Genomic DNA, 22,516 nt, shown 5'->3' with positions numbered 1-22,516 from the left:
ACCTTTTTTCTCTCTCTTCAGGACTGGAGGACATGGTTTGCCTTAGCTGCTGGACAGACTTCCCAGCTCCTCATTCTTTTGTCCATGTTCTCACTCTCCAGCTGCTCCTATCCACCCATTGACCAGATAACCACTTTGCCCTTTATTCATCCAGGTTTCACCCAATTATTGATATCACCCTCCATGCAGTTAATAAATTTCTTTTGTCTCTAACAGTTCTAACACAAGGTCGTCAACATAAAACAGACTTTGTTTCTCTTTCCACAGATGCAGGCTGACCAACTGAGTGTTTGTGCATTTTCTGTTTTCATTTTAGATTCCCAGATTCTGAAATTTTTTTGATTTTTCAAGTTGTGGCAACCAGTTTACCTAGAAAAGTGAATGTGCTTTGCCACAGGAGAATTACCATATATGCTGTGTAAAAGTCAATCTCATTTAAAAGCTGACCCCCTATTTTTGGCCCCCAAATCTGGAATTTTCCATATTATCTCATAAAAGTTGATCCTAGTTCTTCACAGATATCAGATCAACAGTTGCAAGTACTTGTACCTAAATGTTACGATGAGGAAATTAATTTTTTTCTATGATATGTTGTGTTTTACTATAAAATTCATACAAACGTTAGGTTACAGATTCCTTGAATTCATTATCAACCAAGCACTGTAATGATCGGTAGTGTAATCCATGTGATTATCACTAAGTTTATCACACCACCATTTCTTATACAAGATGGACCATATGAATTTCTTCACTATAATTACTGTATCCCAGAATGGACACTTAATACTGTAACTACCATAAAAAGCCTTAGCAGCATGGTTTACATAACAGTTCGCGCAACACCTCTACAGCGCCAGCAATTGGGACCGGGGTTTGAATCCTGCGCTGTCTGTAAGAAGTTTGTATGTTCTCCCCGTGTCCGCGTGGGTTTTCTCCGGGGGCTCCGGTTTCCTCCAACCTTCCAATAAAAAACACTTATTGGGGGTGTAGGTTAATGAGGTGTGAATTGGGCAGCATGGACTCATAGGGCCGAATTGGCCTGTTACCGCGCTGAAATTAAAATTATACTACCCCATTATTGAGTGAGTACAGGGTACATTGCACCATCAAACCATTACAGCACTGAAACTGGTGCTTTGGCCCTTATAGTCTGTGCCAAACTATTTTTCTGCCTCGTCCCACTGCCAGTCCATATCCCTCCATCCATGTATCTGTCCAAATTCTTCTTCAATGTTAAAATTGAGCTTGCATTCACCACCTCAGCTGGCAGCTCGTTCCACACTCCCACCGCTCTCTGTGTGAAGAAGTTCCCCATAATGCTCCTGAAGCTGATGTGCATTTACAGTACTTCACTACAAGTACGGTATCTCTGAATAGGTACTTCATTAACTTAAAATTACAGCATGTACATACAATGCTTGGTCTGTCTACTATTCACAGATGTAAGCACTAGGCCGATTCAGCTGTATCAATCGACCCCATAAACTGAACATTAAAAAATGGTCTACTGAATTCAACTTTTACACAAGTATATTGGGTAGGTGAAAGGTGCTGTCAATGGGGCTTTCATGGGACATGTTCACTCCAAGGCCAGCATTTACTTAAGGAGGCATGGTGCACCTTACCTGTGTAGTATGATTCTGTGGTGAGGGTGAACAGTTGTGGTGTGATCAGTGTTTGCTTTACCATGGTCCTGTGAACTGTATTGGATTACGCTCCTTTCAATATACTTGATCAATGCGGATTCTTGTTGGCAGAGTGTAGGTAAGGAAACCTGAGCTGTCAAAGGGAGAGAAGAGAACATGGAAAAAGCTTCTCTGAAGCTGGGATTCAGTCTCCAGTTGTCCAGGAGTTACACTAGACTGGCATTGTGTAATAAATTCCAGTTGGAGGTAAGAGAAGGGGTGATTCCCACTGTACATCAGAGGGAAAACGGATCTGCAGTGAGTGACTTGGCTCCTTGAACACCCCCCCTCCCCCACCCCAGGCTTTTCACCATCAGAAAGAAGGAGAGTAATGGAACACTCTCCACTTGAGGGTGGCTTCAACCATCCTCACCAGTTACGACAAAGCCACTGTGGGCAGCACGGTTAGCATAGCGGGGCGGCATGGTTAGCACAACACTGTTACAGCGCCAGTGACCCAGGTACGAATCCATCGCTGTCTGAAAGGAGTTTCTATACTAAATTAAAAAATTTAAATTTCAAAAAATTAACCTCATCATCCCCACCCTTCCCCAAATATTCACCACTGACACACCTTCGCTGGAGTGTATCCATTGTAATTATTTTACCGCACTATTCTCTCTGCACCTCCCAAACCCACAACATCAGTCACCAAAGATGACAAGGGCAGCAGGTCCAGAGGTACACTGTCACCTCTAGATTTCCCACCCTGGCATGAATAGACATCGCCAGTCCTTCCTCATCATTCATTCAGGTGCCTTGCTGTTCGGCATGGAGATCTCTCCGTCCGTCACGATCTCTGAACCTCCGAATTGTAGTTGTTGCCTCCCTGTCCTCCTTCGGTGAAGGCTCTGTCTTTGAGCTGAGACCATAGTCAATGTTGAGTTTTCAAGACTATACAAAAAAAATACTGAAGTGGTTTCCCATTGCCTTCTTCAGTTGCAGTGTCCGTACTAGATGGGTAATCCTGGCCATTGATCAGCAGATTCATCCACCTAGCATTTTTAGTTTTACAACCATAAATTCCAATTTGAAGAATCTGCTTGTACAAACCTCCACCATCTGCGATCCATGACTTCATGTGACCCTGACTAGGAGGCTAAACAGTTACTACACCTTGCCCAAGGGTGACCTGTAGGCTATCGGACAGAAGGAGCACCTTGCACCTCCTTTTGCTGAGCGATTGCGCAATGCCGACACCAACCCTCCTCATCACTGTGTCCAAATCCTGAAGACCCTTTGCAATGGCATTGCTGGAGTATCTTCAGCAGAAGTGTGCAGCTCCCCTCCATTTTCTCAATAAGTTCTGGCCTTACACGAGTATAAACATTTAAAGTATGTTCACTGACATACTTGTTGGGTGGGGAGTGGAAGCATTTAGCCCCAGTGACGATGAAGGAATTATAACATATTTGTGTTCTCTACATTCTGCAAGCAGACATGTCCCGACAGATTCGTGTTAAAACCCAACAGGTTCTGACTCCTCTGTAGCTTCCCAACGCATCCCAGATGTAAGGGGTGAAAATTGCAGCAAATGTTCTTGGCTTCTTTGGGTGAGGGGAGAAATGAATGAAAAGAGTCACTGTCTGCTTTCCCAACTGCAGCAAGAGCTGGTGCTTGTGTTGGCACCTTATGTAAATTAAGGTAGTAAAATGTTCCAAGATTTTATTTACAGGAACGAATCTAGCAGAAGTTTTACGCCATTGCTACAAGAGACATCAGGACAGCTTTATGGAGGTTTGGCAAAAAAAAATGAAATGGATGCCTGGAAAGAGAGGTTTATGGAGGAAAATTTGAAGTGATGGATGTTGGTGGCCAGAATTGAAGTGCAGAATATCAAGTGTTGTGGGGATTAAGGAGGTTGGAAAGATGGGGCAGGGAGAAGGCAGCAAAGGAGATGAAATTTGGTGGATGTGGGATTAGGGTGGTGTTGGCCAAGCTGACATGAAGTGACATTGAGCTGCCTCTGGAACTGCTTTAGTCTTGCACGGTTGAGGGGTGGCGGATAATCAGAGACTCGCTCTCACATGAGATGGGTCCCTCAGGTGTAGCCCCTTCCTCTGGGAGTCCACGGTTACTTGAGTGGAAAGGAGATTGGGCCATTAAAAAAAAAGCACTAATATTTGAGAAGACAAATAACTTGCTTTTCTGTATTGTCATTCACAAACTGGAACATCCTAAAGTCCTTTGCAGTCAAGCATGTTTCAAAGGAAGAGCTGAAATGTTTAACAAGATATTACAATAATAACCAAAATCGTCAGTTTTAGTGAAGCATAATTGCACAATATCCATCCCCTTTTAATCTTGGAATTCCTCAGCTAGACAATTTGGACTCTGTTTAAACCTTCTCCTGAATGTTGCTCTGACATTACGTGCTTAAATTCTGAGACTGGTCCCAGGGTGGAACTTGAACCTATAATCTCTTAGCTCAGGGATGTGAATGTTACCAGTGAGCCCGAGCTGTCCCTGAGCCAAGCTCTTACATTCCTGTTTGTTTGAGGTTCCCTTTTGTGCCTTCCCACCTTACAAGCTGCTGTTCAGCACTTGTCCTGACACGAGTCTACCCCTCTCGTGTGGGAAGGACGTGCAGCAAGTGTGGCCTTGCTAAGCAGTTTTCCAGCACATTCCATTCTCAGCTACATCACAAAGGCAGGAATGGACTAAGGATACAAGAAGAAATGCTTAAATATTTTCAATTTGCTCATGATTAATAGGATTAAACCCCTCGCAGGGTCTGAACAATTGAACCTGAGATTCTGGAGTCTGATTCTCCTTCAATCTGGACCTATACCCACTGAGTAATGAATTTCCCAAGGATTTCTAACAAAGCATAAGTTTTAAGAACGTGAGGAATAAAACCTCTGGGTGATATTAGCTGCGGGGTAAATTCAAGTGCTGTGATAGTTAAATTATGACTTTTCCATGGTTTGTGTGTCTGGGGTTTGAAGGGTTAATGGATCATGAAGGCTTCTGGAAGACCCAGATCCCAGTGGAACGATGACCTTTCATCTTTGCATTCCCAGGACCGGTGAGTTCACGGGACTGCGAGGCAGGAAGCAGCAAACCTTCTGTCTGGCTTGTAACACCTTTCGGGAGAAGGTAGTGTGGTTTGGGTCTGAGATGCTTCGTTGGAATTGGGGAGGTGGGGAGGAAACGTCATCAGTGTGACTGCACAAATCTCTGCAAGAGGTCTTTTGCGCTGAGCGTACAAGGGAAGTGGTTGGAGGAATTGCATTTGGCTCATGGAGGCATCTGGGCAGAGGCACCACAGTGGAAGGTTAGCAGTAGTTGCTGGACCCAACTCCCTGGCATTGACCTTACTAGGATACAGGTGCATCTGTCAGTGCTGGGAGTTCCATGGTGACATGGCGAAGTGCCGGCTGATGAGTTAGCTATCTATTTGGCAAGAGCAGAAATCCCAATGAAAGGTGAACCTTGCCAGAGGTCCATATGTTTATGCTCTCCAATAACATCCAAATTAATGGTCTAGAAATGATGTCTTTCACCCAGCCACTCTCACTGATGCTGCGATGGCATTATCCAGGCCCAGTCCTGGGGCTGCACCTCCACTGCCTTGGTTAGCGAACAAGGAATTTGGTGCTGCATGTGCCTCCTGGTGTGATGCTAATATGCCTCTGGAGGATAGACTGTATCTCTGCCTGCTTGCACCACCATTGTACAGCAGCAACTGAAGAAGGTGGTGGGCTTCATCATTGGATACTGATCAGATCCCTGGGGGGGGGGGGGGGGCCTATGAAAGGTTTTGCCACACTTAACAACATGTTCAATATGTTTGCAAATTATGTTCTTAACCTAGTTACTCACGGAATAAAACTTACGACACCTATATTGGGATGGGATACGTCATTGATGGAATTGACCAAGGTTTACTTGGAGCATGTATGGGAGAGAGACGGAGAGTTGTCATCCCACCACATCTGGCCTACGGAGAGAGTGGAGTCGGTAAGAACCTTAATCTCACAACCTTTAAAATCTAAAAGCTAGTTTTATAAATTGAAAAAAAAAAGTATTTGCAGACTTCCTTGTTAAACTTTTTAAATGGAACCTTTGTCAACTATGAAAGGTCCAATTCTTGCCTCCAGCACCTTTGAAGGAGTGCCTGTGACTTTAGCTGCAGGGAATTTCCTCCCTAATACCCCTGAGAATCCCATAAGGCAGACAAAGATTGGTCATCAGCAGAAATTGCCCAGCACCCCTTTCAGTCAGAGAAAGAGAAGCAAAAGAGAGATCCTTCAGAGTTACTGAGTGTCTGTGGATTCACCTCCAGCGCCCCCGCAGCCTCTGAGGCCACACAAACTCCTGTCTGATTCATCGGCAGACTAAAACTTCCATTTGTGTCATAGTTTCACTTTCTTCACTCGCACTCCTGTGAAGAGCATTTTACGACAACAAAGTGGTTGGATATAAATACAAGTGGTTGTGGTACTGAAATCCCAGCTGAGCAAAGGGCAAGAGAAGGAAAGCAAGTCCTAGATTTTGACTCAGGCCATTCAGCCCATTGGGGAACAGGAGAGACTGCAGATGCTGGAACCTGGAGCAAAAAAACAATCCGCTGGAGGAATTTATTGGGCCAACCAGCATTTGTGGGGGAAATGGAATAGTCGATGTAGCAGTTGGAATCTCATCCCAGTTTCCCAGGATTAGCATCACAGAACATCACTTTGAAACATGGGAGTTGAGATGATGGAAGACCACTTCATTTATCTCTCAACCAGCACCAGTTGTATGACAGAATAACCAGAGATCCAAGGTCTGAACACTCGCCACTCACCACAGCTCAGGATTCCCAAATATTCTTGTGTTCCAATCCAAGATTTGTTTTTGAAGAAATTTGCATTACACTCAACCTGCAGCAGAGGGCCTGGTCCGTGGACTGACGACCTGTGCCATATCTATGCTGGGCCAAGAACCAAGTGATGGACCCCACATTTTGCTGCTGTTTCCCAGCTCCAGCACCTTAGAACCATAGAGAACTACAGCACAGAAAACAGGTCACTCGGCCCTTTTAGTCTGTGTCGAAACATCATTCGGCCAGTGCAACTGACCTGAACCTATTCCATAATTCTCCACGTCTCTCCCATCCATGTATCTATCCAATTTATTCTTAAAACTTAAGAGTGAGCCCACATTTACCACATCAGATGGCAGCTCGTTCCACACTCCCACCACTCTGAGTGAAGAGATTCCGCCTAATGTTCCCCCTAAATCTTTCCCCGTTCACTCTAAAGAGAAGTCCTCTCGTATTTATCTCTCATAATCTAAGTGGAAAGTGGCTATTCACATTTACTCTGTCTATATCTCTCATAATTTAGTAAACCTCTATCAAATCTCCCTTCATTCTTCTTAGTTCCAAGGAATAAAGTCCTAACCTGTTCAATCTTTCCCTGTAATTCAACTCCTGAAGACCTGGCAACATCTTAGTAAATCTTCTCTGCACTCATTCAACCTTACTGAAATCCTTCCTTGAATTTCATGACCAGAGCTGCAAACAATATTCCAAATTTGGTCTCACCAATGTCTGAAACAACCTCACCAATAACATCCCAACTCCTGTACTCAATACTTTGATTATAAAGATCAAGATGCCAAAAGCTTTCTTCTACCTGTGACGTCACTTTCAGGGAATGATGTATCTGAATTCTCCAATCCCTTTGCTCCTCCGTACTCCTCAGTGCCCTACCATTTACTATACATGTCCTACCTTGGTTTATCCTTCCAAAATGCAACACCTCACACTTGTCTGCATTAAATTCCATCTTCCATTTTCTGGCTCATTTTTCCAGTTGGTTCAGATCCGTGTGCAAGCTTTGAAAGTCTTCCTCACTGTCCACAACACCTCCAATCTTAGTATCAGCAAACTTGCTAATCCAATTTACCACATTATCATCCAGATCATTGATTTAGACAACAAACAATAATGGTCCCAGCACCGATCCCTGAGGTACACAACTAATCACAGTCCTCCAGTCTGAGAAGAAATCATCCACTATCACTTTCTTCTCCAATTCAGCTAATTTCAAATCTAGTTTACAATTTCTCCATGGATACCTAGTGCTTGAACCTTCTGAACTAATCTCCCATATGGGATCTTATGAAAGGACTGACAAAAGTCCATGTGGACAATATCCACAGCCTTTCCTTCATCTACTTTCTTGGTAACCTCCTCGAAAAACTCTATAAGATTTGTTAAACGTGACCTACCTACCACATACAAACCAATGCTGACTGTCCTTAATCAGCCCTTGGTTGTCCAAATACTTGTCAATCAATAATTTACCTTCTACTGACGTCAGATTCACCGGCCTGTAATTTCCTGGTTTATTTTTGGAGTCTTTTTTAAACAACAGAACAACGTGAGCTATCCTCCAGTCCTTCAGCACCTCACCTGTGGTAAGGCGGTTTTAAATATATCTGCCAGGGTCCCTGCAATTTCTACACTAGTATCCCTCAAGGTCTGAGGGAATATCATGTCAGGCCTGGTGGGTTTATCTACCTTTATTCACTGTAAGGCAGCAAATACCTCCTTCTCTTTAATGTTCCATGCTACTACTGTTTCTTTGTACACTATGCCAGTTTCCTGAGTAAATACTGATGCAAAAAACTGTTTAAGATCTCTGTCACCTCATGAGGCTCAACACATAGACGATCTAGGGGACCAATTTTCTCCCTTACTATCTTTTTACTCTTAATATACTTGTAGAAGCCCTTCGGGTTTACCTTCACATTATCTACCAAACCATCCTTGTGTCTTCTTTTTGCCTTCCTGATTTCCTTCTTCAGTATTTTCTTACATTTTCTATACTCTTCTAGTGTCTCATTGGCTTCTTAACCAGATTGCTTGAAAACCAAGGATCCCTAGGCCTGATAACTTTGCCTTTAATCCTGACAGGAACATGCAAATTCTGCATTCTCAAAATTTCTCTTTTGAAGGTTCTCCACTTACTGAACACAACAGAGAACAACTTATCCCAATCCACTCTTCCTAGATCCTTTCTCATTTCCACAAAATTGGCCTTTTTCCAGTTTAGAATCTCAACTCAAGGACCAGACCTATCCTTATCTATAATTAACTCGAAACTAATGACATTATGGTTACTGGACCCAAAATGTTCACCTGGACATAATTCTGTCACCTCACCTGTTTGGTTCCCTAATAGGTGATCAAGTACTGCATCGTTCCTTGTTGGTACCTCCATATATTGATTTAGAAAACTTTCCTGAAAAAATTTGATAAACTCCAAGCCATCCAGTCCTTTTACAGTAGGGAAGTCCCAGTCAATATCAGTGTGGTCACACTTTTCCCGTTCCTCAGCTCCAACCACGTGGTCTCTGTAGATGACCCCTCTGGGCTGTCCTGTCTAAGTACAGCTTTGATATTTTCCCTGACTAGCAATACCATTCCTCTCCCACCTCTATCATATCTGAAACAACGGAACCCCAGGAACATTGAGCTGCCAGTCCTGCCCCTCCTCCAACCAAGTCTCACTAATAACAATAGTCTTAATCCCATGTGCTAATGCATGCTGTAAGATCATCTGCCTTTCAGACAATGCTCCTAGCATTGAAAAAAATGTACCTGAGAACATTTCTATCATGTAAAAACCTTTGATTTCTGTCTATACATGAAGTCCTCCCATCACCTTTATTCTCCTCCACCTCACTATTCTAATAGCTGGTTCCCATTCCCATGCAAATTTAGTTTAAAACCCCCCCTAAAGCAGCATTATCAAACCTACCCACGAGGATGTTAGTTCCCCTCCAGTACAGGTGCAAATTGTCCCATTGGAACAGGTCCCACCTTCCCTGGATCAGAGCCCAATCCTCCCTCCTGCACCATCTCTTTAGCCACATGTTTAGCTGCATTAATTTCCTATTTCTAGCCTCACCAGCACTTGGTACAGGTAGCTCTCCTGAGATCACAACCTGGAGGTCCTATCCTTCACCTTTGTACCTTACTCCCTAAACTCTCTTTGCAGGACCTCCTCAACCTCCCTACCAATGTCACTGGTCCCTACATGGACCATGACATCTGTCTGCTCACCCACCCTCTTTTTTTTAATATGTATTTTATTTTTCACTGTGAACCATATCAACCAAAATATGTACAAACGTATCTCATTAAATTTACACAGTGGTCTTTTTTCCCCTTTTATTCCCCCCTTTCCCTCCCTCCCCTCTACCCACACCCCTCCAAAACCCATAAATATTCACATATACAATACAATAAAACCCTAAAACAATATTTTCACACAAAGGAAAATAAACAAGAAAAATGTGTCATCTATTTATTACACCCTGAATCTAGTCGTTTTGTCGTTTTATCATTTTCATTCTCATTTTAGGGGATGGAGGTCGTAGGCAAGCTCTCTCTGATATGTTCCATGTATGGTTCCCAAATTTGTTCAAACATTGTGACTTTATTTTTTGAATTGTATGTTATTTTTTCCAATGGAATACATTTATTCATTTCCATGTACCATTGCTGTATACTCATGCTCTCTTCCATTTTCCAAGTTGACATTATACATATTTTTGCTATCGCTAAGGCTATCATAATGAATTTTTTTTGCACTTTATCCAATTTGAGGCCTAATTCTCTACTTCTTATGTTACTTAAAAGAAAGATCTGTTTTTTTGGTATGTTATTTTTTGTAATTTTATTTAGTATCTGATTTAATTCTTCCCAAAATGTATTTACTTTCATACATGACCAAGTAGCATGTAATGTTGTGCCCATTTCCTTCTTACAGCGGAAACATCTATCTGATAATGTTGAATCCCATTTTTTTAATTTTTGAGGAGTGGTATATACCCTGTGTAACCAATTATACTGTATCATGCGTAACCTTGTGTTTATTCTTCATAGTTCCAGAACATAATTTTTCCCATACTTCATTTTTTATCTTTATGTTTAGATCCTTTTCCCACTTCTGCTTAGGATTATAGTTTATTTCATTTTCCTTATCACAGCTTAATGTACATTTTGGTTATAAATCTTTTAATTATCATTACGTCTGTAATCACATATTCAAAGCTGCTTCCTTCAGGTAATCTTAACCTGTTTCCCAATTTATCCTTTAAACAAGCTTTCAATTGATGATATGCAAACATTGTACCACAAGTTATTCCATATTTGTACTTCAACTGTTCAAATCAAATGTTAATAAATTATTTCCCAAAGAACAGTTTTCTATTCTTTTGATTCCTTTTCTCTCCATTCTCTAAAGGAAATGTTGTCTATTGTAAAAGGGATTAGCGGATTTTGCAACAATAGTAATTTTGGTATTTGACAATTCATTTTTTTCGTTTCTAAGTGGATCTTCTTCCATATATTAAGTAAATGATGCAATACTGGTGAATTTTTATATTGCACCAGCTTTTCATCCCATTTATAAAGTATACGTTTCGGTACCTTTTCCTCTATTTTATCCAGTTCTATCTTAGTCCAGTCTGGTTTTTCCCTTGTCTGGTCTTCTTTGGCTTGGCTTCGCGGACGAAGATTTATGGAGGGGTAATGTCCACGTCAGCTGCAGGCTCGTTTGTGGCTGACAAGTCCGATGCGGGACAGGCAGACACGGTTGCAGCGGTTGCAAGGGAAAATTGGTTGGTTGGGGTTGGGTGTTGGGTTTTTCCTCCTTTGTCTTTTGTCAGTGAGGTGGGCTCTGCGGTCTTCTTCAAAGGAGGTTGCTGCCTGCCGAACTGTGAGGCGCCAAGATGCACAGTTTGAGGCGATATCAACCCACTGGCGGTGGTCAATGTGGCAGGCACCAAGAGATTTCTTTAGGCAGTCCTTGTACCTCTTCTTTGGTGCACCTCTGTCATGGTGGCCAGTGGAGAGCTCGCCATATCACACGATCTTGGGAAGGCGATGGTCCTCCATTCTGGAGACGTGATCTACCCAGCACAGTTGGATCTTCAGCAGCGTGGATTCGATGCTGTCGGCCTCTGCCATCTCGAGTACTTCTTTTTCCAGACTTTTTGTGTAGTCTTCCAAAGGCGCTATTTGCCTTGGCGAGTCTGTTGTCTATCTCGTTGTCAATCCTTGCATCCGATGAAATGGTGCAGCCGAGATAGGTAAACTGGTTGACCGTTTTGAGTTTTGTGTGCCCGATGGAGATGTGGGGGGGCTGGTAGTCATGCTGGGGAGCTGGCTGATGGAGGACCTCAGTTTTCTTCAGGCTGACTTCCAGGCCAAACATTTTGGCTGTTTCCGCAAAACAGGATGTCAAGTGCTGAAGAATTGGCTCTGAATGGGCAACTAAAGCGGCATCATCTGCAAAGAGTAGTTCACGGACAAGTTGCTCTTGTGTCTTGGTGTGAGCTTGCAGGTGCCTCAGACTGAAGAGACTGCCATCCGTGCGGTACCGGATGTAAACAGCGTCTTCATTGTTGAGAGGTCTGGTAAAAATCTGATAAATACCTCAATTGTGAGGCTCTATAATAATTTCTAAAATTTGTTAACTGTAAACCACCTTGATTATTCCTCTCTGTTAATTTATCTAACACTACCCATGGATTCCTCCCTTTCCACAAGAATTTCCTGATTATTCTCTTTTGTTCCTTAAAGAGTTTTTCTGTTAAAGGAATTGGCAATATTTGAAATAAGTATTATATCCTTGGGAACACATTCATTTTAATGCAGTTTACCCTTCCTATCAATGTTAGCGGTAATTCTTTCAAATGTTCTAAGTCTTCCTGCAATTTCTTTATTAGTGGCTGATAATTTAGTTTGTACAAGTGGCTTAAGTTATTATCTGACCTGATCCCTAGGTATCGGATTACTTGTGCTTGCCATTTAAATGGTGATTCTTTTTAAAATTCTGCATAATCTGTGTTACTCATTGCCATCACTTCACTTTTATTTCCATTGATCTTGTACCCCGATATTTCTCCATATTCCTTCAGTTTCTTATGTAATTCTTCTACTGATACGTCTGGTTCTGTTCTGTTAGGTATCTACAAATAAGCTGATTTTATACTCCTTCTCCTTTATTTTTATCCCTTTTATTTTATTTTCTATTCTTATCAGTTCTGCCAAAGGTTCTATTGCTAAGGTGAACAATGAGGGGGATAGTGGACATCCCTGTCTAAATTTAAAGTGACTCAATACATATCCATTTACTGTTACCTTCACCAATGGTCCATTATATAATGCTTTAATCCAATTTACATATTTTTCTGGGAACTTCTGTAATATTTTAAATAAGTAATTCCATTCTACTCTGTCAAAGGCTTTTTCTGAGTCAAGAGCAACCACCACCGTTGGTTTCTTATTTCCTTGAACTGCGTGGATTAGATTAATAAGTTTGCAGACATTGTCCGCTGTTCGTCTTTTCTTAATAAATCCAGTTTGATCTTGTTTTACTATTTTTGGTACACAATTGGACAATCTGTTTGCTAATCATTTTGCTTTTATCTTATAGTCTGAGTTAAATAGAGATATTGGTCTATATGATGCTGGTGTTAATGGATCCTTCCACGTCTTTGGTATTACTGTAACTATTGCTGTCTTACATGAAACTGGCAAGTTTTGTGTTTCTTCTATCTGGTACATCATTTCCAGGAGAGGAGGAATTAATAACTCTTTAAATGTTTTATAGAATTCTATTGGAAATCCATCCTCTCTTGATGTTTTATTGTTTGGTAGCTTTTTTTTAATATATTCTGTACTTCCTCTATTTCAAATGGTTTTATTAGTTTATTTTGTTCCTCTTCTTGCAATTTCGGAAGTTCAATTTTAGCTAAAAATTTCTCTATTTTATCATCTTTCCCCTTGTTCTCAGTTTGATACAAGTGTTCATAAAATTCCTTAAAATTTTATTAATCTCTGTTGGATTATATGTAATTTGTTTGTCCTTTTCCTTGATGCCAGTATCATTCTTTTAGCTTGTTCTGTTTTAAGTTGTCAGGCTAATATTTTGTTTTTTTCTCCTAGTTCGTAATACTTTTGCTTTATTTTCTTCTCCACCTTGTACGTTTGTAATGTTTTGTATTTAATTTTTTTGTTTGGCAATTCTCTCCTTTTTGTTATATCATCCCTTTTTACTAATTCCTTTTCTGTACTTACTAGCTCCCTTTCCAACTGCTCTATTTCCCGATTGTAATCCTTTTTCATCTTCGTCACATAACTTATTATCTGCCCACTAATGAAGACTTTCATTGCATCCCATAATATAAATTTGTCTTTCACTGATTCTGTGTTTATTTCAAAATATGTTTTAATTTGGCGATCAATAAACTCTCTAAATTCCTATCTTTTAAGGAGCATGGAATTTAACCTCTATCTATATGTTCTTGGTGGGATGTCCTCCACTATTGCTAATAATAGGGGTGAATGATCTGATAGTAGTCTAGCTTTATACTCAGTTTTCCTAACTCTCCCTTGAATATGGGCTGACAACAAAAACATATCAATCCTTGAGTAAGTTTTGTGTCTACTCGAATAATATGAAAATTCCTTCTCTCTTGGGTGTTGCCTCCATAAGTTTCATTTCCTGCATTGATTTAACCATACATTTGGCTACTTTATTTTTTTTTTACTTGTCTTTAGTCCAGTTTTATCCAACATTGGGTCCAAATTAAGGTTAAAATCCCCTCCTATCAATATATTTCCTTGTGTGTCTGCAATCTTCAAAAAAATATATCCTGCATAAACTTTTGATCCTCCTCGTTAGGTGCGTATATATTGAGCAAATTCCAAAATTCTGAGTATATCTGACACTTTATCATTACATACCTCCCTGCCGGATCTATTATTTCCTCCTCTATTTTGATTGGTACATTTTTGTTAACTAGTATGGCTACACTTCTAGCTTTTGAATTATAGGATGCTGCCGTTACGTGTCCTACCCAGTCTCTCTTTAGTTTGTTATGTTCCTCTTCAGTTAGATGTTTTCCTTCTTCAATAAATTTAATAGCATCTTCCTTTTAATTTGGTTATGTATTCCATTAATGTTTATAGTCATATAGTTCAACATGGCCATCTTATATCTTTGCCACCTTAATCCCCCTTTTCCCCATTTTCATCTCTTAGTTTTCTCTTATTACACTTAATATATGGCAACACATTTAAGACAAAGTACTCCCGCAGTTCCCACTTCCACTAATACCTTAACCCCAAAAGTTCCCTCCCTCTCTGAGATGCTCCATACCCCTTGCTGGGCAACCATAACTCCCAATTTCATTTGGGTTGCGATCTTGTTAGCAGATTCAACTGATTTTGCAGTGAAGGTTATTCCCCCTCTATCTAGCCCTCTCCAGAAAAGTTTTTTTTTAACACATATAACAAAGCTCTCATTTTTCCCTCTTACTCCCTTCCTTCCCTTCTCTTTTTCCCTCTTTAGTTCTTTACATATACATTGTTTTTACATCTTTATATATACTTTATCACCATTCTTCATTCTTATTACATCTCTTCATCTCTCCTCCTGTCCTGCAAACACTGCAAATTTTTGTGCTTCCTCCGGATCTGAGAACAGTCTGTTTTGCTCCCCAAGTATAAATATTTTAAGTACGGCTGAATGTCTTAATATGAATTTGTAACCTTTTTTCCATAAAGTTGATTTCGCTGTATTAAACTCCTTCCTCCTCTTTAAGAGTTCAAAACTTATGTCTGGGTAAAAAAAATATTTTTTGACCCTTGTATTCCAATGGTTTATTATCTTCTCTTATTTTATTCCTTGCCCGCTCCAGTATATTTTCTCTTGTCATATATCTCAAAAATTTTACTAAGATGGATCTTGGTTTTTGATGTGTCTGTGGTTTCGGAGCTAGTGTTCTGTGTGCCCTTTCTATTTCCATTTCTTCCTGCATTTCTGTCATTCCTAGGACCTTCGGGATCCAACCTTTTATAAATTCCTTCATATTTGTGCCTTCTTCACCCTCCTCAGGCCCACTATTTTTATGTTGTTTCGCCTACTATAATTTTCCAACATATCAATTTTCTGAGATAACAACTCTTGTGTCTCTTTAATTTTTTTGTCATTTTCTTCCAATTTTTCTCAAGTCATTTATTTCCATTTCTGCAGCCATTTCCCGGTCTTCCACATTCTCTACTCTTTTCTCTATTTCTGTCATTACCAGTTCTAACCTTTGCATTTTTTTCTTCTGTTCTTTTCATTTTCCTTTTAATTGCATTAATCTCTAATGATCACCATTCTTTTAGTGATCTCATTTGTTCCTCAAAAAAGACTTTATCTATATTCTGTTCATTAATTTTATCTTTTATTTCTCTTTGTCCATCAATTTTACCTTCTATTTCTCTGTGAAGATCTTGGTCGTCTTCTTCTTCTCTTTGTGTCTGTGTTTCTTCTGTTTTTCCTGATGAGCTGCTTGTATCTCTTTGTCAGGCCTCTTCTTGCTGTTCCTCCCCTCTTGGGCTGCTCGTCTGTTGTGCTTCTTGATGTTGGTCTTCTTGTCGATCTTCCCTCCGTCTGTCTTCCACGTCTGTTTCGTCGCACCCTCTTCTGCTGTCTTCCATATCCTCCAGCTGAGAGCCCTGGTGTCGAGCATCCCTCAGCTGCTCGGTCTGTGACAGCCCGCTCCTCTGCTGATCACCCCTCCCACCGGTATCCTCTTTCTCCTCTAATTGCACACTGCGCAATTTTGTTTGGCTCCAAGAGCCATTTTTGTAGTGCACCGGCTGGTGGGTCGTTACTCTGTAGGGCAGGCACTAACCTTGGGGATCGGGTGCTCCTCGTCACCACAGCGTCCTGTTCCTTCCTGCAGGCAAGGCCTTCTTCCTTCTTCTCCAGCAACTTTTTAACTTTTTTTTCCCAGTTGTTCTTACTTTTTCCTTCTTGGGAGCCATCTTCTTTCTCTTCTCTGTATCTTTATCTTCTATTTCTTGTACTCTATTTTTGTTATGCTTTGCTATTTCCTAACTTTTTTTTCCTATTTTCCTGGAGAGGGTTAGTTTTCCCAACCAGCCACTACTCCGTGACTCCTCCCTCACCCTCCTTCTTGAGAATACTGAGAACTCGATCAGAGATATTGCAGACCCTGGCACCAGGGAGGCAACAGACCATCTTGATCTTTTCCACTGAACCTCTTATCTGTCCCCCTAACTATCTCTACTGCTCTCCTCTTTTCTCTCCTTCCCTTCTAAGCTGAGGGGCCAGTCTCGGTGCCAGAGACGTGACCACTACAACTTGTCCCCAGTAGTTCATCCCCACCCACAGTATCCAAAACGGTATACTTATTGTTGATGGAAACATCTATAGTGGTACTCTGTTCTCTTTGTCTGTTCTCCTTCCTTTTCCTGGCAGTCACCCAGGTACCTACCTTCTGACTTTTGGGGGTGACTGTCTCCCTGAAACTCCTCTCTCTCACCCTCTCTGCCTCTCGAATGAGTTCATCCAGCTCCAGGTCCCTAACTCAGTTTGTCAGGAGCTGCAGCTGGATGCACCTTTTGCAGATGGAGTAATCAGGGACCATTGTGCTGTCCCAGATTTCCCACAGTCTGAGCAATCCACTGCCCCAGCTGCCTTCATTACCTACTCCTAATTTAATTAAAGGATTAAGTTACTACCTCACCTTCCCTTACTGGAAGCAAGCCAGTCCTCAACCGCTGCTCTCTGAAGCCTCTCCAGCTGAAGCCTCAAAACTCCACTCTTACACTGATGACCGATGTATAACCTTGAAGAGGAACTCAGGTCATATATCGTTACCTCCTATGGACGCTGCAAGACCAGCTGAGTTCCTCCAGCATTTCAGTGTGTTTTTACTATAATCCCAGCGTCTGCAGAGTTCCATGTTTCACTGATGGTGATCTCAAACAGTTTGCACATTCTTCTTCACCAGTTGCTTAGAGAATTCAAGAAGCACAATCGCACCAGCCCTCAGCATCTCCTCCTACGGGAATTACCCAGTGAACACTTCCTCCCAGTATTCCATTCACAGCCTCTCAGGAGGGTTTCCAACGCCTCGGTGACCAAAGGGCAGCAGTGAACCAAAGTGCAGTGAAATGGCAGGTTGCGTCCCAGCCCATCTGTGGCATGGAATGAGTGAGGCTTAAATGCTGCACAGACCCTGGCAGGTGCCTTAGGTCGTCAAGGCTCAGAATGTCAGTGAGACTTCCTTTAGTCAATTGGCCACCCAGGGATATTGGTGAGTGTCACAAGAGGATGAAAAAGTTCACTGTGAACTGTAATCCTCCCGAGTTCCCGAGTCAGCTTTCACCTTGATCATGCTTCTCACTTCTATTTGTGAGATCTTGCTATTCACATTTTGAAACATTGGAACAGTGACTACAGTCTCCTTTGGTTGCAAGATGTCATGGGTGTCCTGAGGCCATGACAGGTACTATAGAAATGCATAGTTGCTGAATTAGTATGCCCTGCTTCATAGGGTGTGAATTCACACTGAGATCCTTTCTGTCACTTGTAGAGTGAAGTGAAGCTGTGGCTTGTGCTATAAAAAGACTATGATGTGGTGTAGTGTGTCTGACCTTGTTTGAATTCCACTCACAGGTGACAAGATCCCAGGCTCTGCTGTCCTGGTCTTTGATGTTCTCATCGTTGACTTTCACAATCCGAAAGACATGGTTGCAGTCAGGTCCTACTACAAGCCAGAGGACTGCAACAAGACCTCCCAACTCACCGACTTTGTGAAGTATCACTACAATGCTTCACTCGTGGACGGCACCCAGCTCTATACCTCGTACGTTACAATCCTTTCCAATGAACCTCTGAGTACTGAACTTTTGAACATGATTATGGATTTTGGTTCAAGGCAACAATATCCAAACATTGGCCTGGGCGCTATCCCCTCGGATCACAAGCTTCTAATAACATTGGACAACAATTATTTTCAAAAGATTTGCTTCCTGAAAAAAAATTGGGGATGATGTTAGACAACTTCAAGCTGAACACAAAGATAATTTCAGATTTGCTGTGCCACGTAGGAAGTTGGAGAAACATTAAATTAACTTTTTAAATCACATAATGATGCTGACACATTGCGTTAGTTCAACTGACCTAAAAATGTTTTGCCACTGACTTTTGTTTGTACTCAGCATCTGATGCCTCTTGTGTCAGTGTCCAACAATAGTCATCCAGCACTAATGGATTCCAGTTGCCCTGATACTGCTTTTCTATGATCGCAATGTCCTGGTGAAACCTTTTACCCTGTTCGTCACTGACTGCACCAGGATCAGCAGGGAAGACACCCAAGTGTGAATGCAGCAAATAAATTTTCAATGACCTGTTAGAAATGTCAGGAGATCACAAATATAGGTTATATCTAAAAAACAGTATGTGAAAGGAAAGTTTAAAGGCGATTTTAGTGATTAGCCCAAAATCCATAAAATACGCTGAAAAGTGTTCAGGAAGCAAAATCTTCATTGTCCAGTGTAAAGGGCAATAGCCGTTGGCCATTGCAACATTGGCGTAGAGGAGATCCAGTCCCAGGATGGCACAGTGGAACAGCTAAAGGTGTGGCTGCTTCACGTCTCCAGCAACCTGGGTTTAGTCCTGATGTCTAGTGCTTCCCATGACAAGTTTGCACAGTCTCCATGAGGCTGTGTGGGTTTCCTTGTGTTCCGGTATCAATCCACATCCCAAAAACAAGTGGCAGTTAGAGGTAAAGCACAAGTGGTTGAAATAAAAACACCATGCTGGAGGAACTCAGCAGGTCAAAGAGTGTCCTTTATATAGCAAAGATTAAGATTCATAACCAACGTTGATGAAGGGCTCCAGCATTGTTTTTGCTGGGTTGATAGTTAAGTGGCTTGTGTGTAGGTGAGTGGTAGAAAATGGAGGCTGGGCGGTGAATGTGGAGGGATAGGTTTAAAAATGTATAATTGATTGCTCAGAATCAGATTGGAGGCCTGTGATTAGTGGTGTGCCTCAGGGATCAATGCTGGGACCATTGTTGTTTGTCATCTATATCAATGATCTGGATGATAATGTGGTAAATTGGATCAGTAAGTTGGCAGATGACACTAAAAGGGATTGGAGGTGTTATGGACAGGAAAGAAGGTTTTCAAAGCTTGCAGAGGGATCTGGACTAGCTGGAAAAATGGGCTGAAAAATGGCAGATGGAAGTTAATGCAGACACCTGCATTGAATTCGCCCATCGTTATTGAATGAAGATCTACCGGGACCAATGCCTGAAGAGGGTGCACAAAATCAGTGAACCGGTGCGGACTCGAAAGGCCAACATGGCCTGTTTCTGCTCCATAAATGGTTATATGGTTAAAGGTCAGTTCAGATTTGATTGGCTAGAAAGGCCTGTTGTCTTGCAGTATCTCTATGTCTAATGGCAAAGGGAACAACTGGAGCCGGCATGCACTGGGACAGTACGAACTCGAGGGTCCCAACCCATTGTAAAACTGAGTGGGAATCGGAGTAGAGGCTTTCCTACTGCTGTACGGCAATGAGTTGTGAGATCAGTGCAGAGATGGCAGTTCAAGTTTATTGTCGTGCACATATGCTGAAGAGAAAAATGTTTGCTTTGCAAGCAGTCTAGCAAGATATTCCATACTTTGTACTGCAAGTAAAACATAGTACAGAAGTGCAATTACATGGCGAAAGGCAACATAGTTTAATGGGTATGAGATTTGTCCAGGAAAGAAACTATCCTTGAATCGGGTGGTGTGTAATTTCACCCTTGTGAAACTTCCTTCTGATGGGACAGGTGAGGACCGTGTGGCTGGACTGGGATGACACGGTGCAGTGAGCAGGGAGACTGGAGCAGAGGAGGCAAGTCGCAGCTTGGCTTGTTCACTGAATGAGACGCAGTTCTATGCTGAAGACCAATCCTCCCCCATTTTGTTTTCACTTGTAGCCGTGATTATGATGCTCCACAGTCTTTGACCCTGGGCTCCTCCAAAATGATCACAGGATTGAGCCAAGGAATGTTGGAAATGTGCATTGGGGAAAGACGGATTTTGACAATCCCACCACATCTTGGACATGGAGAGAATGGAGGTGAGGAGAGCTGTCTGATTTTGTCTCTGCTACCCTGCCACTGGTTTTTTGACAGATGTGCACACATTGGTGAAATTCAGGAGTTCATTCGGGTTGTAGGGGTGGTAGATCCTCTCCATCATTGCACACATCTGAAGACGTTTCTCCTGCCATCCCTTCGCATTACTGACCTCACTCCACATGATTCATATCCTGAGCAAATAGTAACCTGCCTTCCTCACCCGGTAACCTGCCTTCCTCACCCGGTAACCTGCCTTCCTCACCCGGTAACCTGCCTTCCTCACCCGGTAACCTGCCTTCCTCACCCGGTAACCTGCCTTCCTCACCCGGTAACCTGCCTTCCTCACCCGGTAACCTGTCTTCATAACCCATTAACCTGCCTTCCTAACCTGATTTACATCCACATCTAATTCTAGCCCCCTCACCACTGAAGGTCCACCCCTCTACTACTACTACTATCAAACCCCAGCTCCAGCACCACCAGGAGCATTCACTGCCAGCGATGCTCAGTTATGAATGTGTTTCACTGACTGTCTCTGACACATTCCCTGCCTGACACTGGCAAAGCCTGTCATTTCCTGTTTGTAGATCAATAATTTAATACAGAAACATAAACGTTGTTTGCTTTGTAATTGCCCTCAAAATTCTCTCCATCCACTCTACCTACTCAGCTTAAGCAATGGTATGAGTCTAGGTTTTAGTTACCATATACATTCATGTAATAGTTGAATTTTGTAGATCGATTTTAGGGTAAAATTTAGAGGGTCGACTATTACATGCATTCTACTTTTGACCATGGTAAGTATCTGCATCATTTAAGTCATCAGGAGTTCAGGTAGGCAGGCGGGCGGCCGGGACTGGATGGTAAGTCCACGTTCAGGGCATCTGGAGCATGGATGGGCGGGCAGCCAAGGATGGATGGTAATTCCACACTCGGGGCGTTGGGAGCTCAGTGGGCAGGCAAAATAGCGTCTATTGGCAGGGGTGGCCAATGCATCAAAATAAATGACGACAAGGCGGTCTCGTGAGACCTGGCCTTGCTGTCCTCCGTGTTGTATTTGGCATTGTATAATTGAAAGTGAATGCTAGGACGAGGAGGGAGGGCGAGTGTACCAAGCATGGAAGAAACAGGTGCGTATTCTTTGTTTGTCCGGGGTGGCGGCAGCGTTGAGTGGGGGATGGAGGAGCACCTCCCTTCATGTGGCACCCCAGTCACGTGCCCTGCCGCCATACCCTAGATAGGCGCCTGTAGCCTGAGCCAAAAATAGAGAGAGGGGTTGAATTTTACATGCAATATATGGAAAATACAAGATTTTTGGGCCAAAAATAGAGTTGTCAACTTTTACAGGGTATCAACTGTTACATGAGTGCAAATGGGAGTAGAAAATCTGTATCTTAGCCACACCTGTCCACCTTTATATCCTTGCCAATAAGAACTGATGAACTGATCTCTGCAAGGCATCATGGTTAGTACAACATTGTTACAGCGCCGGCGACCAGGACCAGAGTTTGAATCCCAGGCTGTCTGTAAGGAGTTTGTATGTTTTCCCTGTGTCTATGTGGGTTTCCTCTGGATGCTCTGGTTTCCTCCCTCCCTCATAAAAATACCAGGGGATGTAGGTCGATTGGATGCAGTCGGACTTCACGGGCTCGTGGGCCAATAGGGCCTGTTACCTGTATGTCTAAAATTTATATTTAAAATTTGAAAGGCTGCATCACATCCTTAATCAAAACTTGTGCATTGCTGAACCAATGGAGATGAGATACTCGCTGGTTGTGTATTTAGTTTTTGACTTGTTTGAGTCCAGTTCAAGTGTCTTCCATGGGACAGGTTTAGGGCAGGAATTCAATCCCATTAACTCTCATATCACTAACTCAACC

The 22,516-nt window shown here is 42.2% G+C and overlaps 1 protein-coding gene across 1 annotated transcript in view; it reads left to right on the top strand.

Annotated features, from left to right (window-relative positions):
• LOC138747665 (peptidyl-prolyl cis-trans isomerase FKBP10-like) overlaps window positions 1–22,516 on the top strand; it is a 39,200-nt gene that overhangs the window by 14,011 nt on the left and 2,673 nt on the right. Inside the window, exons 6-8 of the mRNA XM_069907135.1 lie at window positions 5,503–5,648; window positions 18,176–18,365; window positions 20,493–20,635. Of these exons, the coding sequence (XP_069763236.1) occupies window positions 5,503–5,648; window positions 18,176–18,365; window positions 20,493–20,635 (479 nt within the window). The remainder of the gene's footprint in view (window positions 1–5,502; window positions 5,649–18,175; window positions 18,366–20,492; window positions 20,636–22,516) is intronic.

The sequence above is a fragment of the Narcine bancroftii genome, chromosome 12 (assembly GCF_036971445.1).
Source record: "Narcine bancroftii isolate sNarBan1 chromosome 12, sNarBan1.hap1, whole genome shotgun sequence".
NCBI lineage: Eukaryota > Metazoa > Chordata > Chondrichthyes > Torpediniformes > Narcinidae > Narcine > Narcine bancroftii.
This window is presented reverse-complemented; position numbering and strand designations above follow the sequence as displayed.